The sequence below is a fragment of the Sus scrofa genome, chromosome 6 (assembly GCF_000003025.6).
Source record: "Sus scrofa isolate TJ Tabasco breed Duroc chromosome 6, Sscrofa11.1, whole genome shotgun sequence".
NCBI lineage: Eukaryota > Metazoa > Chordata > Mammalia > Artiodactyla > Suidae > Sus > Sus scrofa.
In genome coordinates, this window is record NC_010448.4 from 58,501,617 (window position 1) to 58,519,240 (window position 17,624).

General features: G+C 53.2%; 1 protein-coding gene across 2 annotated transcripts; it reads left to right on the forward strand.

The window, feature by feature from the left end:
• On the forward strand, positions 276–15,964 carry ETFB (electron transfer flavoprotein beta subunit). Of its 2 annotated transcripts, XM_005653290.3 has the most exons (7): positions 276–381; positions 1,280–1,500; positions 7,761–7,919; positions 8,033–8,191; positions 10,845–10,907; positions 14,349–14,507; positions 15,751–15,964. In XM_005653290.3, exons 3-7 carry the CDS (start codon positions 7,794–7,796, stop codon positions 15,919–15,921), a joined length of 678 nt encoding a protein of 225 aa, XP_005653347.1. In that variant the 5' UTR covers positions 276–381; positions 1,280–1,500; positions 7,761–7,793; the 3' UTR covers positions 15,922–15,964. The 2 variants fall into 2 exon arrangements, with proteins under 2 accessions (XP_005653347.1, NP_001192208.1); NM_001205279.1 differs by lacking the exon at positions 1,280–1,500 and having other exon boundaries at positions 325–381.

A 17,624-nucleotide genomic window follows, 5' to 3' on the forward strand; every position in this document is an offset into this window, starting at 1 on the left:
GGAGAACTCTCCGGGAATGTGTCCCTCCGCTGCACGACCTTTTCCCTAGTTCTCGGCCACGCTCCCTCCGCAAGGATGTTCGCCTTTCCCACCGGGTTCCGCCTCCCTCCCCAAGATCCGCTCTCTATTGGTCCGCATCTGCTTGCCCCACCTCCCTCCCCTCTGGCCTTCCGATTGGTCCTCTGTCGGACGGGGAGGCGAGCACCGTAGCGGTTGACTGGCTGGCGGCGCGGGGCGCAGGCGCAGAGAAGGACAGGGGGGCGGGGCGTCCGGACTGTGAAGCCGAGAGCGAAGACTGACCCGGCTGGTCGCCGCTGCAGGAAGATGGCGGAGCTGCGCGCGCTTGTAGCTGTCAAGAGAGTCATCGACTTCGCCGTGAAGGTGACCGGGCCCCCCCCCCCCTGAACCCCGCGGCCGTGTGCTTCCGGGGTCACGAGCGCACACTGTTTGAGGTTCTTCTGGTACCTCTTATCTCTGCCGCTCTGACCGCAAAAGTCAAAGTCACACCTGAGGGCAAAGATCAAGAACTGAGAGGTTCTGACGCCCGAGCCCTCTTCATTCAAAACTAGCCCCTCTGGGGTCAGGACCTCGTTCCCCAGTTCTGGACTCACCCTCTTGAGAATTGTCTGCAGGGCGACTTACCTTCTCTATTTCTCAGCTGCTGGAGGAGTCTGTAACACACGGAGAAACTGAGGCACAGAGAGGTCACTCAGCTGGGAGGGGGCAGAGCCGGGATTTCCTATCCAGGTCCCTCCGACTCCGCATCCCAACGAGTGCTTTGCACTCAAGCCAGGCTTTCACCCACTAGGCTGCACTGCACACTCACGTGACTACCGCACACAGTGTGCTTTAATGGAGGTCCAACGGGGGCGCTGTGGGAACCCAGAAACTGTCACAGCCCCAGGGTGACTGAGGAGGCTCTAGCTAGGAAGGGAGGAGTGTGCTTTCGAGAGATGAAAAGCCACCCTGACAAGCTGTTGGAATAGCTCCCATCCTCCTTGAGAGAGGCAGGGGCCAGGGTTGTAACCTTGGCAAGGTCTCCGAGGGCCTGGCTTGTCCCCCAGAGAGACGCTGTCTCCATACTTGGCCTAAATCAGCCTGAAGGTAGGGACTGTCCATCCACGTCTGTACCCTCCCCACCCCCTGCATCAGACTGGGACCCCACGGCTGTGTCCCCAGCATTGGCTGTATAGTTTTTACTAATGCATTAGGCAGCATCCTTCTGAGTCCTTGATAGAGATGAACCTAGTCAGTCCTTTTTATTTCTTTTGCTTTTTAGGGCCGCACCCCCAGCCTGTGGAAGTTCCCAGGGGTGGAATCGCAGCTGCAGCTGCCAGCCTACACCATAGTCACAGCAACACAGGATCCTTAACCCACTGAGCAAGGCCAGGGATTGAACCCGCCGTCTCATGAAGGCTAGTCGGATTTGTTTCTACCGTGCCACAACAGAAGCTTCCCTATTCGGTCCTGTTAATACTGATCATTAATCTCATCAGGCAGGTGAGGACACTGCAGGTTCCATTGCTTGCGACATCATCAGCTAGGCAGCCGCAGTCATGTTTGAAAAGTGCAGGCAAATCCGGCTCCCCTCTCTGTTTCTCCCATCCTCACTCAACAGCCCCTCGGCCTAATGACAGCCCTGGCAGCAAGTGGCAGGGGGGTTGCCTTCAGCCTTTTTGGGGACAAGCCTGATCCTCCAGGTTCCCGCCCCCTTCTCACTGTTCCTTTGGGCTCCCAAAGCCTCTCTCTCCCCTAGCCCTGGTCCCTGACCTGAGATGTCTGGGGTCAAACCTGTCCGTTCCCGCCCCCACCCCAGACAGGCTCCCATTTGACTGAGCTCTGGGTTGGAGCTTCGCCCAGCACAGGACCTGGCCCATGGGTGAACCCGTCCTTATTTGAGCTCCTTTCATCATCCCTCCCCCGCAATGTCCTCAGCTGCCTGCCCCTCCCACAACACCCCAGGGCTCCCTCCATCGCATCCTGTCTTCCTGGATGTGTCCCTTGAGGTCCCTTTCTGAACAAATAAGCGATTCAGACACGGCCAACTACCTAATTACCGGGCCAGACCCTGGACACCATCCCAGCCCTCTGCCCCTCCCCTCCTCCCCTCCCCTCCCCACAGCCTGTGGTTTCTCAGCCCATCCCTCCAGCCCTCTCCATCCCTGTCCTGCTCCCCCTCCTCCAGCAGTTCATGTCCCACCTGAACCCTCTCCTCCCCAGGTCCCCAGTCTCTCCTCTCCAGTCCATCCCCTCCCAGCCTTGGAGGGGCCTCCCCCCCACCCCACCCCCGCACCACCAGTAGCTCATCATCAGGGCTGACTCCCTACCCCCACCCCTGCTGTGGCTCATCTTCCCACCGCTCCCCCAGCAGCCCCAGGACAGGGTCCCAGCCCCTCAGCCTGGTGCTCCAGACCCTTCGGGGTCCAGCCCTGGCCTCCTGGCCTTCCTCACCCTTTGTGCCTCCACAGCTCCCGCCTGCTCATGTTTTCCTGACTGCCCAGGCTGCTTCTTGGCATTTCCTTTGCTCCCGCTGTGCCTTCTGCCTGAATGCCCTTCCAGATCCACCCTCCCAGCTCTGCTTCTTAGCCCTCTCGTGGCCTGCCTAACCTTGACCCCAAGCAATGCAGCAAAGGTTAGTGATTCAGTGGCATTGCCACCTCCAGGAAGGCCCCCACCCCATCCCCTGAGGCTACCTGGATGTGGCCTTGAGCGCTCCTGCAACCCCCAGTCTTGTCCCTCAGCCCTTCCCATACTGGAGTGAGATCCCCTGTTTGCCCAGATGTCACCCTGTGCCCCTAAACTGGCACCTCCTTTCCGGTGGGGTGTGTGTGTGTGTGTGTGTGTGTGTGTGTGTGTGTTTGTCTGACCTGTCTTTGTGTTCCCCACTCCTTCTAGACTTTGCTCAAAGGTCACCTTCTCCGGGAGGCCTTCCCTGGTCACCTGCTTGGCCTCTTTCTGCCTCAGTTGCTCCATCTTTTTTTGTTGTTGTTCCAGAGCCACAGCAGTGACAATGCTAGATCCTTAACCCATGGAGCCACCAGCAAATTCCTGCTCCACCTTTAAAATGAGGATGAGGGTGTTCCCTTCGTGGCTCAGCAGGTTGAAAACCCAACGTAGTGTCCGTGAGGATGCGGGTTCCATCCCTGGCCTTGCCCAATGGGTTAAGTTTCTGGGCTTGCTGTGAGCTGTGGCGTAGGTCACAGATGTGGCTCAGATCTGGCGTTGCTGTGGCTGTGGTGTAGGCCGGCAACTGCAGCTCTGGTTTGACCCCTAGCCTGGGAACCTCCATATGGTGCAGGTGTGGCCCTAAAAAGCAAAAACTAAAGTTAAATAAAATGAGGATAGGTGACTGACGTTCCTTTGTGGCCCAGCAGTTAAGGATCTGGTGTTGTCCCTGCTGTGGTACAGTTCAATCCCTGGTCCAGGAAGTTCCACATGCTATGGGCACAGCCAAAATTATAATAATAATAAATAATATTAGGAAATAAATAAAAGGAGTGTCCTGATGACAGTAACCATCCCCCCGGGCTCTTAGGATGGTTGAATTGAGTTAAGGCCTAAGGAGCCATTGGAGGCTTGCCTGCCTGGGTCAGGGCTGTGTCTGTTGAAGGTTAATTTGTTGGCGCCTTAAAGAGAAAGCCTGGAAACTTAATGGGGAGTTGTCTCCCTCAATTTATAAAACATCATTATTAAAAGAAAAGAAAAGAAAAAAAAAAGGCTGTCACCGATTTTTCAGGCCAACCAGTGTTTTCCAACTTACATAATTGAACTAAATAGCATTTCTGAAATCAGCTCAAGTGTCAAAGGTCTTCCATGGAGAAGACAAGCTGGCACAGGTGTCCAGTGGCTCTCATCCCTTTCTCCTTGGGAGTCAGGACTCTGGAGCCGGGAGTCCTGCCAGAGCAGGAGCAGGCCTGGGGCCCTCCCTTGTTGTGCCCCCACCCCCACTGCCGCCACCCCACCACCACCACCACCACGGCTCCCTGGTGAGGCCATTACACGGATGTAGTGTGTGTGGGGGGCTGCCTTCCTATTTATAAAGGGGAAGCTCCTATCTTGGATTTTATCTGGGTTTTTTTTTTTGGCCATACCCACAGCACGTGGATGTTCTGGTGCCAGGGATAGAACTGAGTCACAGCAGTGACAATGCCAGGTCCTTAACTCACTGCCCATAAAGGAACTGCCCAGATTTTCTTTTCTTTCTTTCTTTTTTTTTTTTTCTTTTAGGCCTGCACCCCCAGCACATGGAAGTTCCCAGACTAAAGGGTCAAATTGGAGCTACACCTGTCAGCCTACACCCCAGCTCACTGCACCGCTGGATCCTCAACCCACTGAGTGAGGCCAGGGATCGAACCTGCATTCTCATGGATACTAGTTGGATTCTTAATCTGCTGACCACAATGTTTATTTATTTATTTATTGTCTTTTTGCCTTTTTCTAGGGCTGCTCCTGAGGCATATGGAGGTTCCCAGGCTAGGGGTCTAATTGGAGCTTTAGCCCCTTGCCTACGCCACAGCCACAGCAACGCAGGATCCTTAACCCACTGAGCAAGGCCAGGGATTGAACCCGCAACCTCATGGTTCCTGGTTGGATTCGTTAACCACTGAGCCACGACGGGAACTCCTGCTGAGCCACAATGGGAATTCCCAGATTTTTTTTTTTCTTACGATTTTTATTTTTTGTATTATAGTTGGTTTACAGTGTTCTGTCAGTTTCTACTGTACAGCGAAGTGACCCAGTCACACATACATTTTTGCTGACATTATCCTCTATCATATTCCATCATAAATGACTAGATCTCGTTGCTTATCCATTCCAAAGGCAAGAGTTTGCATCTATTAACTCCAGATTCCCAGTCCATCCCACTCCTTCCTGCTCCCGCTTGGTAACCACAAGTCTGTTCTCCAAGTCCAAGAGTGTCTTTTCTGTGGAAAGGTTTATTTGTGCTGTATATTAGATTCCAGATATAAGAGATATCATACGGTATTTGTCTTTCTCTTTCTGACTTCCTTCACTTAGTATGAGAGCCTCTAGTTCCATCCATGTTGCTGTAGTGGCATTATTTTGTCCTTTTTTATGGCTGAGTAATATTCCATTGTGTATATGGACCACATCTTCTTAATCTATTCATCTGTCAATGGACATTTAGGTTGTTTCCAGGTCTTGGCTATTGTGAATAGTGCTGCGATGAACATATGAGTGCATGTATGTTTTTCAAGCAAAGTTTTGTCTGGATGTATATGCCCAGGAGTGGGATTGCTGGGTCGTATTGTTCTGTATTTAGTTTTCCAAGGAACCTCCTTACTGTTCTCCGTAGTAGTTGTACCAGTTTACATGCCCACCAACAGTGCAGGAGGGGTCCCTTTTCTCCACACCCCCTCCAGCATTTGTTATTTGTGGATTTATTAATGATGGCCATTCTGACCGGTGTGAGGTGCTACCTCACAGTAGTTGTGATTTGCATTTCTCTAATAATCAGTGATGTTGAGCATTTTTTTGTGTGCTTGTTGGCCACCAGATTTTCTTCTTTTATTTTCTGCTTTTTTAGGGCTGCACCTGTGGCATATGGAGGTTCCCAGGCTAGGGGTCCAATCGGAGCTGTAGCTGCTGGCCTACACCACAGCTCATGGCAACACCAGATCCTTAACCCACTGAGCGAGGCCAGGGATTGAACCCACAACCTCATGGTTCCTAGTCGGATTCGTTAACCACTGAGCCATGACGGGAACTCTCAGATTTTCTTTTTAATGAAAGGGAGGGCTTTGCTGTTTTAGGTTCCATGCTGAATGGACAGGTGCTCTTGTGAGCAAGTTCTCATTCATTTCCCTGACAAGTGTTGACAGTGGACCCACATGGACCAGGCACTGTTCTAGGCTGTGGGGTGACTGTCATGACGCAAACACACACAAGTCCCTGTCTTCATGGAGTTGACCTTGTGCTGGGGAGAAGAGAGCTAGTAAGTACAGCATGTGTCCTGCAGCCGGGGTGGGCAGCGCTAGGGAAGAAAACAGAGTACGAAGGTAGAGAGTGAGTTCCCGCTATGGTGCAGTGGAAATGAATCCGACTAGGAACCAGGAGGAGGCCGGTTCCATCCCTGGCCGCGCTCCGATTAAGGAGCCGGCGCTTTCGTGAGCTGTGCTATAGGTCACAGATGAGGCTCCGATCTCGAGTTACTGTGGCTGTGGTGCAGGCCAGCAGCTGCAGCTCCGATTCGACCCCCGGTCTGGGAACGTCATGTGCGGAGAAGTGAGAAACGTAGGTAATCATTCACAACATGCCCCCTGCCCCAGACCAGGAGCCCCCCAGGCCAATGGGCCCGTCTGTCTTGCACACGGCGGGGCCTGGATTCCAGCTCAGAGCACACAGTCACCACTCAGTGAAGATGCCCTGTGTGTGGAAAGGAGCAGGCGAGGTTTGCTTGCAGACCCTGGACCTTTGCCGTCTGTTTGGCAGAGAGAGGCCTTTGATGCTAGTGGATTTTTTCTTTTTTCTTTTTTTTTTCCTGCTTTTTAGGGCTACACCCTTGGGCATATGGCGTTTTCCAGGCTAAGGGTCACATTGGAGCTGCAAGCCGCTGGCCTACACCACAGTCACAGCAACTCAGGATCCAAGCCTCGTCTGCAACCTGCACCCCAGCTCACAGCAACACCAGATCCTTAACCCACTGAGCAAGGCCAGGGATCGAACCCGCATCCTTATGGATCCTAGTTGGCTTCGTTAACCACTGAGCCACGAAGGGAACTCCCAATGTTCATGTTTTTCAAACTCGATCTTAACTTTCTGTGGGTCAGGAAATCCATGTAGCAGGCGGGCATTAAAAAGATGGGGCAGTGGGTTCCCTAGTGCTCTAGTGGTTAGGATTTGGCACTTTTAGCCCTGTGGCCCAGGTTCAATCCCTGGTCTGGAAACGGAGACTCCCACATCAAGCCTCTGCACCCCACACTCGGGGGAAAAAAAAAAAAATCAGAGTATGATGTATAAAGGCAAGACACTTATTATTTACCAGAACTTACGTTGCAGTGGTATTTATGCCTACGTAGAAATATAGGTTATGCATTTAAAATACACTCAGGGAGGAGTTCCCATTGTGGCGCAGCAGAAACAAATCTGACTAGTATCCATAAGAATGCGGGTTCGATCCCTGACCTTGCTCGGTGGGTCAAGGATCCGGGGTTGCCATGATCTGTGGTGTAGGTCACAGGTGCGGCTCAGATCCTGCGTTGCTGTGGCTGTGGTGTAGGCCCCTAGCCTGGGAACCTCTATATGCCATGGGTGCTGCCCTAAAAAGCAAAAGTAAATAAAATAAATAAATAAAATAAAATAAAATACCCTTGGGGAGAAGTTCTCTCGTGGTGCTTCAGGGGAAGGATCCGGTGTCACTGCAGCAGGTTGGGTCGCTGCTGTGGCGCGGGTTCGCTCCCTGGCCTGGGAACTTCCATATGCGAGCGTGGTTGTCCCCCAAAAGAATACCCTTGGGGATGGTGTGACATGTTTTTCTCGCTGTAGGTTATGGCACAGAAAAGAATTGAGAAACACTCTTTCAGGCCCAAGGGGCAGCCACAGAGTAAGACAAACTCAGATGTCCCTGGCACCCAGTGACTGTCCGAATGAGAGGGTGGCCTGTGAATTCTAACCTGGTCTGTCCCTGGAGCCCTGGGACCCTGGACAAGGCCCTTCCCCCTTCCGGGACCCTATCCAGCACCCCGCCCACCTTTCCGCCTGCTTCCTCTGACCCTGTGCCTTCCCCTCCCTCTGAGCAGATCCGAGTGAAGCCCGACAGGACAGGGGTGGTCATGGATGGCGTGAAGCACTCCATGAACCCCTTCTGTGAGATCGCTGTGGAGGAGGCCGTGCGGCTCAAGGAGAAGAAGCTGGTGAAGGAAGTCATTGCTGTCAGCTGCGGGCCTGCCCAGTGCCAGGTGCGGGAGGACTGGGGCCCCAGGCCTGGGTCTGAGGGAGGAGGGGCTGGGGGCTGGACTCCAGGGTCCCCCTGGGCCTAGAAGCCTAGCCAAGTCCCTTCTCTGCTCGGCAGGAGACCATTCGCACCGCTCTGGCCATGGGTGCAGACCGTGGCATCCATGTGGAGGTGCCGGCTGCAGAGGCGCATCACCTGGGCCCCCTGCAGGTGGCCCGGGTCCTGGCCAAGCTGGCCCAGAAGGAGAAGGTGGACCTGGTGCTGCTGGGAAAGCAGGTAGGTGCGCCAGGCCCCTCCCCTGTCACGGCCCCCGGAGAGGGGAGAGCGTGACGCAGGTGGCCCAGGCCAAACCCCTTGGGCCTCTGCTCTTCCCCCTGCTAGAGACTTTGAACAGGGGACCGCAGGGGCCCTGTGGGCCTCAGGAGACCCCCGTGGTCTCGTGAGGTGAGACTGGCGCCTTGGAGGCCGTGGCGATGGTCCACGTGGATCAAGAAGGCCTAGGCCACGGGCGGCGGGGCAGCGCAGAAGGACTCACGGCTGGAAGGCCAGGGCTTGTGTCACGGGGATCAAGGGGGATGGAGGTGATAGGAGTGGTGCCGCCATCTGGCTTGGGGACACAGGAGACCCAGAAGGACCGTCAGAGGGAATGTGGAGGGCCCAGGGGAGAGTTGGGCAGAGCCAGGGCTGGAAGGCAGACCTGAGGCTTTGGGAGGCACTGGGGAGCAGGCGTGGCTGTGAGTGTGGGAGGGGTGGGGCTGCTCTGGGTGCTGGAGGTCGCCTCAGGGGCCTTGAGGACCGGACTGGAAAGGAAGAGACCAGAGGCCGGGACTTTGGGGAGGAGGTTGGGGGCTAAGAGAGTGAGTTGGGGCGAAGACCCATCTAGAAGCCTGCCAAGCCCGTGGCCCTCTCAGGCCAGGCAGATGTGCGGTCCGGCTCAGCCATGGCCTCAGGAGACCCAGGATGCCCTTCCTCGGGGTGGCCTCCCCACCCCTCCCTTTCGAGGACGGACCTGGTGGCCTTATCCAGGAGAGGGGCAGAGGATGGTCAGAAGAGCTACAGGGGAGTTCCTGTCGTGGCTCAGTGATAACAAACCCGACCAGTATCTATGAGGATGCGGGTTCAATCCCTGGCCTCACTCAGTGGGTTAAGGATTAACGTTACCGTGAGCTGTGGTGTAGGTCGCAGATGCGGCTTGGATCCTGCATTGCTGTGACTGTGGTGTAGGCCAGCAGCTGCAGCTCCAATACAGCCCCTAGCCTGGGAAGCTCCAGATGCCACAGGTGTGACTGTAAACAAACAGAAAGAACAGAGCCACAGACAGGGGGTGAGGAGGGGGAGCGGTCAAGGGAGCAGGGGCTTAGGGTCAGAGGCCAAGAAAGAAGGTCAGAGGCTGTGAAGTAAGATGGGGGCAGGAGACGCAGATGGAGCTGGGGCCCCAGTGGGAGGGACTGGGGATTCCAGCAGGCCAGATCCGCCCCTGGGGAGAGGAGGAACTTGGGTGTCCGGCCCAAGTCAGGTAGAAGAAAACAGAGGGATGACAAACAGCAGGGGAGTCGGAATACAAATCAGAAGACCGAGGCTGAGGGTAAAAAGGCAGTTTGGTGGGGCCTGGGGCTCATACCAGCTTATTGAAGCCCCCGTATTCACTGGTAGGTCCCGCCCATCCTAGTTGTCAGGAACAGTTCCCAGGGCCAGAGCCCCCAGCTGGAGAGATATCAGATGAATTGGTCAGGACATCATTTGTCGTAGGTGGCAGAATCGTGACTCAAACTGGCTGAAGCCAAAAAGCAAACTTATTAACTCAAGTAAGCAAGCTTCAGGCATGGCTTGATCCGGGGTTGGACATATGCCCTACACTCTGCTCCTCTGTCTCGGTTTCACTTTCTGTAGCTCCAGGGTCACTTCCCACCAGTCTGACAACCCAGCAGAAAGAAAAGAACATCTTTTCCAAGGGCTCCAGCAAAGCTTCCAGGGCTGTCTCTTCACCGGTCCAGCTGGTCTGTGCCCATTCCTGAACCCACCCCTGGGGTCAGGGGTGAACCATTCTCATTGGCCCAGATTCTTTTCATCTAGTTCCCCAGTGTGGTCAGCGAGGTCTCTGGAATAAGACAGGGAGCAAAGATGTGGCCCTGGGGATGCCAGGTAACCTCATGGGCCCCTGAACAAGTGGCTGCCCATCTTTGGGCCCAAGTGAGGGGATGGGATCATTCTGGGCCAGGTGTTGGTCAACTGTGGCCCATGGCCACCCCTAATTTCATAAATAAAGTGTTTTTTGTTTGTTTTGTTGTTATTTTGTTGTTTTTTGGCTTTTTAGGGCCATACCTACATCATATGGAGGTTCCCAGGCTAGGGGTCTAATCGGAGCTGTAGCTGCCAGCCTATGCCACAGCCACAGCCACAGCCACAGCCACAGCCACGGCATATCCGAGCTGCATCTGCGACCTACACCATAGCTCACAGCAATGCCAGATCCTTAACCCACTGAGCGAGGCCAGGGATCGAACCCGCATCCTTATAGATACTAGTCAGGTTCATTTCCACTGAGCCATGATGGGAACTCCCATAAATAAAGTTTTATTGAAACGCTACCTCCCAAAAGAGTTCCCTGGTGGCTCAGTGGGTTAAGGATCCGGTGTGGTGACTGCTGTGGCTGAGGTCACTGCTGTGGTGCGGGTCTGATCCCTGGCCCGGGAACTCCTGCGTGGCTAAAAAAAGAAAAAGAAAAGAAGAAAGAAACGCACCCACATTTGTATTGTCTTTGGTTGCTCATGCACTAAGTGGCACAGTTGAGTGATGGTAACAGAGCCTGGGTGATATTTACCGCCTGGCTCGTGATGAAAAGCGTTTGCCAACCTCCGTTCTAGACAAAGACCCGAAGGATACGTGAGAAGCCCGATCAACATACAATCTTCTCTCTTTCCCAACTCAGGCCATTGATGATGACTGTAACCAGACAGGCCAGATGACAGCCGGATTTCTGGACTGGCCACAGGTGAGGCTGGAGTGGGGACCATCTGCGGAGGGCCAGGCCCCAGGGCTCGGAACACAGCCACCCCTGCCCTTCTGGAGGGAGGCACATGTAAGACAAGACGGCTACTCTAGGAATTCCCTGGTGGCGCAATGGGCTAAGGATCTTGTGTTGTCGCTGCTGTGGCTCAGGTTGATGCTGTGGCACGAGTTTGATTCCTGGCCCAGGAACTTCCGAATGCTGCAGGCCAAAAAAAGAAAAAGAAAAAAAAGATGGCTGCTCTAGTGGGTAAGGAGGGGCACACAGCCAGGACACCAGGCCTCATCTGGGCTACCCTGCTGCTTCTCAACACACCAAAACTCATCCCCACCCCAGGGCCTTTGCACTTGCTGTTCCCTCTGCCTGGAACAGTTCTCCTAGATGGCCTCGGGGCGTTTCACTCCCTTCCAGGTCTCTCCCCAATTATCACCTCTTCGGTGAGGCCTGCCGTGCCCACCCTCGATGAAATACTCATGCTCCCTCCCCAGCTCCCGCTTCCCCAGTCCAGTCCAGTAGAAATGCAAGTGATGTGGGTCGTTGACAATTTTTCACAGCCACATTAAAAAAATTTAAAAGGGAGCTCCCTGGCGGCTCAGTGGGTTAAGGATCTAACATTGTCACTACTGTGGTTCAGGTCACTGCCGTGGCTCGGGTTTGCTCCCTGGCCTGGGAATTTAGATATGCTGCAGGAGCAGCCAAAAAATTAAAAAAAAAAAAATTGAATTAAAAGGTAAAAAAGGCAGGAGCTCCTGCTGTGGCACAATGGATCAGCATCTCTGGAGCGCTGGGATGCAGATTCCATGGGTTAAGGATCCTGCACTGGTGCAAATGGGGTATAGGTCACAATTTTGGCTCAGTTCTGATCACCGGCTCCCTCCATATGTGGCCCGGGGAATCTAAATGCTGTGGGGTGGCCAAAAAAGAAAGGAAAATGAGAAAAAAGAAAAAAAAAAAGTAAAAAAGGCAAAATGATGGTAATCCTATTTTACTTATAATATATCTAAGATATTACCTCAGCATATAACTGTTAGGACAATTATTGAGCTGTTTTCCAGTCTTTTTGTTTTTGGTACAAAGTTTTCAAAATCCAGTGCGTATTTTGTATTTACAGCGTATTTTGTATTTATATCTCAATTCAGGAGCTCAATTTCCATTGGAAATACTTAATTTAGATGCCTGAAACTCAGTGTTGCAAAAGTAGATCCACACGCCCCCCAAGCTGTTCCAAACAAACTTAAAACTTTTTCCAGTAACTATTTTGTTCGTTTTTGTCTTTTGTCTTTTTTTTAGGGCCGCTCCTGCGGCATATGGAGGTTCCCAGGCTAGGGGTCAAATCGGAGCTACAGCTGCCGGTCTACACCGGCACAGCAACTCGGGATCTGAGCTGGGTCTGTGACCTACACCACAGCTCACGGCAACACTGGGTCCTTAACCCACTGAGCAAGGCCAGGGATCGAACCCGAGTCTTCATGGATACTAGTTGGCTTCATTAACCACTGAACCATGAAGGGAACTCCTGTTTTGTTTTTTGTTTTTAATATCTTTGCTGAGATAAAACTGATCTGTACAGACTGATCTGATCTGATCAAACTGATCTCTGCACAGAGAACAAACTTGTCATTGCCAAGGGGGTGAGGGGTGGGAGGAGGGATGGACTGGGAGTTTGGGATTAGCAGATGTAAACTCTTATATATATATATATTTTTATTATTATTTTATTATTTTTTATTTTTTTTGCTTTTTGCCATTTCTAGGGCCGCTCCTGCGGCATATGGAGGTTCCCAGGCTAGGGGTCAAATTGGAGCTGTAGCTGCTGGCCTACACCATAGCCACAGCAATGCCAGATCCGAGCTGCATCTGCGACCTATACCACAGCTCATGGCAACGCCGGATCCTTAACCCACTGAGCAAGGCCAGGGATCGAACCTGAAACCTTGTGGTTCCTAGTCGGATTCTTTAGCCACTGAGCCACGACAGGAACTCCCAGGCTCTTATATATAAAATAGATAAACAGTAAGGTCCTGCTGTGTAGCACAGGGAACTAGATTCAGTATCCTTTGAGGAACCATAATAAAAAGAATGCTAAAGAATGCTAATAAAAAAAAATACATGTGTAGCTGAGTCACTTTGCCATGCAGTAGAAATTATGACAACATTGTAAATCAACTATACTTCAGTTAAAGAAATTTTTTGGTTTTTTTTGCTTTTTAGGGCTGAGATTGCAGCATATGGAGGTTCCCAGGCTAGGGGTCCAATTCGAGCTGCAGCTGCCAGCCTACACCACAGCCACAACAACACCAGATCTGAGACACCTCTGCAACCTACACCACAGCTCACAGCAACATCAGATCCTTAACCCCCTGAGTGAGACCAGGGTTCAACCTGCGTCCTCATGGATCCTAGTCAGGTTCATTAAGCACTGAGCCACGATGGAAACTCCAGAAAATAAATTCAAACTGACCTGTACAGTAAACTCCCTCATGGAGCAGTGGCTTGAGGATCCAGTGTTGTTGCAGCTGCTGTGCAGGTTCAATTCCTGGCACAGGATTCTGCATGCCATGGGCGTGGCAAAAAAAAAAAAAAAAGATAAACTGGTCAGTATAATAATCTGCACATATATAAAGTGTGCAGTTTGGTAAGCTTTGACACATGTTGCACACTCATGAAGCCATCACCACAATCATGGTCTTTTGCTTATCAGTTTTTAATTTTAAATTAATGAAATAAGGAGTTCCCAGTGTGGCTCAGCAGTAAGTAACCCGACTAGCATCCATGAGGATGTGGGTTCGATCCCTGGCCTTGTTCAGTGGGTTAAAGATCCGGAGTTGCTGTGGCTGTGCTGTAGGCCAGCGGCAACAGCTCCGATTCGACCCCTAGCCTGGGAACCTTCCTATGCCGAAGGAGCAGCCATAAAGACAAACAAAAACAAAACTTAAAAACAAAACCCAGTGCCCAGTACTCAATGCCTGTTCACTGGCAGGTTCAGGAAGTTAGGATTTGACCCTGGGTCCTGGTTAGACATCCTCCCCTGGATTTTTGAGATCCCTTTCTGTGGCTTCCTCCTGTTTTGGGGGGTTTTCGTAAGGGCCACACCATGGCATGTGGAAGTTCCTAGGCAAGGGGGTTGAATCGCAGCTGCAGCTGCTGGCATCCACCACAGCCACAGGAACTCTGGATCCGTAGCCCACTGAGCGAGGCCAGGGATCAAAACTGCGTCCTCATGGATACGTGTTGAATTTGTTACCACTGGGCCACCATGGGAACTCCATCCTGGTTTTGAACTTGAGGTCCGTATGTCACCTTGGGGGACTCTCCCACGTGTGTCTTCCGTCTTTGGTTCGTGCGTGCATGCACTCAGCAGGGGCCTGCTCTGTGCCTGCCCTGCGTTAACTGTGCCCACGCTTTCCCCACACTGTCCCTCCCCAGGGCACATTCGCCTCCCAGGTGACACTAGAAGGGGACAAGGTGAAAGTGGAGCGGGAGATCGACGGGGGCCTGGAGACCCTGCGCCTGAAGCTGCCTGCCGTGGTGACCGCTGACCTGCGGCTCAACGAGCCCCGCTACGCCACGTTGCCCAACATCATGGTGAGTGCTGGGCAGACAGGCCACTGACAGCCGGGGAACAGCTGAGGGCCGCAGCCCAGGGCCTGACTGTGAGGGAGGGTTCACTGCATCATTTCTGCCCAGCGTAAGCAGTGGGGCTCGGGGGGGCTGTTTATGCAAACAGGGAGGGTTTGCTGGTTGCCTCAGCCAACAGAAGGGTGTCACTGGCCAGTAAGGGCTCCCCTGTCATTCCAACCAGTGGGAAAGTTTCCGTGTGTAATCTTAGCCCAGTTAGGAGGCTTCATTGGGTCATCTTGGTTCATTAGGGATGGTTGTCTTAGTGACCAGCATCAACAGGAAGGAATCATTGAAGCCATCATGGGTAACTAGGAGGAGTGCATGGGGTCGCTTGGCTAATAGGAAGAGTTTGCTATTCATCATGGTTTGTAGGATGGGCTTGTGGGGTCATCTCAGCCAATAGGGAAAGGGCAGGGTATCATCTCAGCCAGTAGGGAGAGTTCAATGCATCATCTTAGCCAACAGGAAGATTTCATTGGCTCATCTTAGCCGATATGGAGGATTCAGTGGGTCACCTCAGCCAAGAGGATGAGTTCAGTGCATCATCTTAACCAATGGGATGAATTCCATGGGTCATCTCTGCCAAGGAGGAGAGTTCAGCGTGTCATCTTAGCCAATAGGAAGAGGTCAGTGGGTCATCCCAGCCCATAGGATGAGTTTAGTGAGTCAGCTTAACCAATAGGCTGGGGCTGTGGGTCCTCTGTACCAATGCGGAGAGTTCAGTGTGTCACCTCAGTCAATAGGGAGAGTTAAGTGTATCATCTCAGCCTACAGGGAGGGTTCAGTGTGTCATCTCTGCCAGTAGGGAGGGTTCAGTGCGTCACCGCATCTAACGGTGGGGGTTCAATGCGACATCATCTCAGCCAACAGGGAGACTATAGTTACTCCTCTTGGGCAAAAGTCCGTTGAGTTATTATTGCCAGAAGGAGGAGTTTTCCAGGCCACTCTAGCCAGCGAAGGACTTTCCATGATGGTTGACAAAGGGGGACTCTCGCAACAGGAGCCTCCCTAGGGCATCCCCAGCAGGCATTGTCCACATGTGGTGTAGCCCTCAAAGAGGCCACATGTGCCCTGGGCAGTGGACAGGTCTGAAAGAGTTCAGCCAGCGGGAGTGGTTCTGCAGACATGGCACCCACGGAAGGGGGTACCCGGAGGGTGGGCCGGGCTTCGGCAGCCCCGTGAACTGTGGCTGGCCTCCTGCGTGCAGAAAGCCAAGAAGAAGAAGATTGAGGTGATCAAGGCTGGAGACCTGGGCGTGGACCTGACCTCCAAACTCTCTGTGGTAAGCGTGGAGGACCCCCCCCAGCGTGTGGCCGGCGTCAAGGTGGAGACCACGGAGGACCTGGTGGCCAAGCTGAGGGAGATTGGGCGCATTTGAGCCCCTTCCCTGAAACTCGGCAATAAAACCATGACTCTCCTGACGTCTGTCTCTCTTAACTCATTCCCTGGAAACCCGTTCTTTGAGTCGTTCAACAGACACTTAAGTCTTCTGTGTGCCACGTCATGTTCTGGGTGACGCTGGGGACCCAGGTGAGTCACATCCACTCCCTGCCCATGAAGAGCTTCCACGTTGAAGGGGAAACAGATGCAGACGAAGGCACCTGTACAAGCAGGTGCTGTGCTGTAAGCCAAGGCAGCACTGGGCACTTGGAACACATTTGGGGCATGTGACCTGGCCTGTGGGGTCGAAGGGACCTCCCAGGGAGATGGCATCTAAGTTGAGTCTTTTTTTTTTTTTAATGGCTGCACCTGTGGCATATGGAGATTCCCCGGGCTAGGGGTCAAATTGTAGCCACACTGCCGGCCTACACTGCAGCCGCAGCAACACAGAATCCGAGCCGCATCTGAGGCCTATGCCACAGCTTGTGGCAACTGCCAGATCCTTAACCCACTGATCAAGGCCAGGGATTGAACCCGTGTCCTCATGGACACTAGTTGAGTTCTTAACCCACTGAGCCATGACAGGAACTCCGTAAGTTGCATCTTGAAAGACACGTATAGGGAGTTCCCATCATGGCTCAGCGGTAATGAACCTGACTAGTTTCCATGAGGATGTGGGTTTGATCCTTAGCCTTGTTCAGTGGGTTAAGGATACGGCGTTGCCAGGAGCTGTGGTGTAAGTTGCAGGTGCAGCTCAGATCCGGCATTGCTGTGGCTGTGGTGTAGGCGGGCAGCTGCAGCTGCAGTTCACCTTCTAGCCTGGGAACTTCCGTATGCTGCGAGTGCAGCCCTAAAAAGGCCAAAAAAAAAAAAAAGAGAGAGAGAGAGAGAGAGACAAACATCAGTGACAGTGCAGAGAAGGGCTCTCATCTGCAAAGTTTTTGCTGGTGATTCTCACGTCCCGGGCCCCTGCGAAGACTTAGGACCCAAGAGGGAGTGAGGCCGGAAGCTCTGGTCTGGCTGGAGAGACAGACGAGATAACGGAGACCTTGCATGGAGATGAAGAGCCGGGGCTGGGAGTCAGACGTCATGCTCTGTGGCCCTCACTGTCACTCAGCAGTCGTGAGATCGTGAGGGGGTCAGTTCCGGGCTCTGATCTTCAGTTTCCCCACCTGGACAATGGAAATAGTAAGAGCTGGGTGTCGTGGTTAAGAGCCTGGGATGTGGATTCCAGGGCCCTGGGTTCACACCCCAGCCTGGCCAGTCTCTGGCTCTGAGAGGACCTCGGGTCGCTTCCTAGTCTCTGAGCCTGGGTTTCCTCCTCCATCAGGTGGATTAGTGATCGTACCTGCGTCTGGTTGCCTAACAAACCTCCCTGAACCTTGGTGGCCTACCCCAGCCATTAGCTATTTTGCTCTGAATCTGAAATCTGGGTGGGGCTTGGCAGGGACCTCTTGCCTCTCCTCCATGTAGCATTAACTGGGGGTGGCTCAGACCCATGCCCGGCAAGCTGGCTGGAGTTGTTGACCTGTGCGACTCTTGGCCAGGAGCCGTGGGTCCTCGCCATGAGGACGATTGAGCTTCCTCCCAGCATGGTGGCCAGGTCCTAAGTGCCAGTGTCCTACCGGAAGCGGAGTCTGCCAGTCTCTTGAGGCCTAGATGCAGAAGCAAGTCTGGGGCCACTCTGGCGGAACTCTTCTG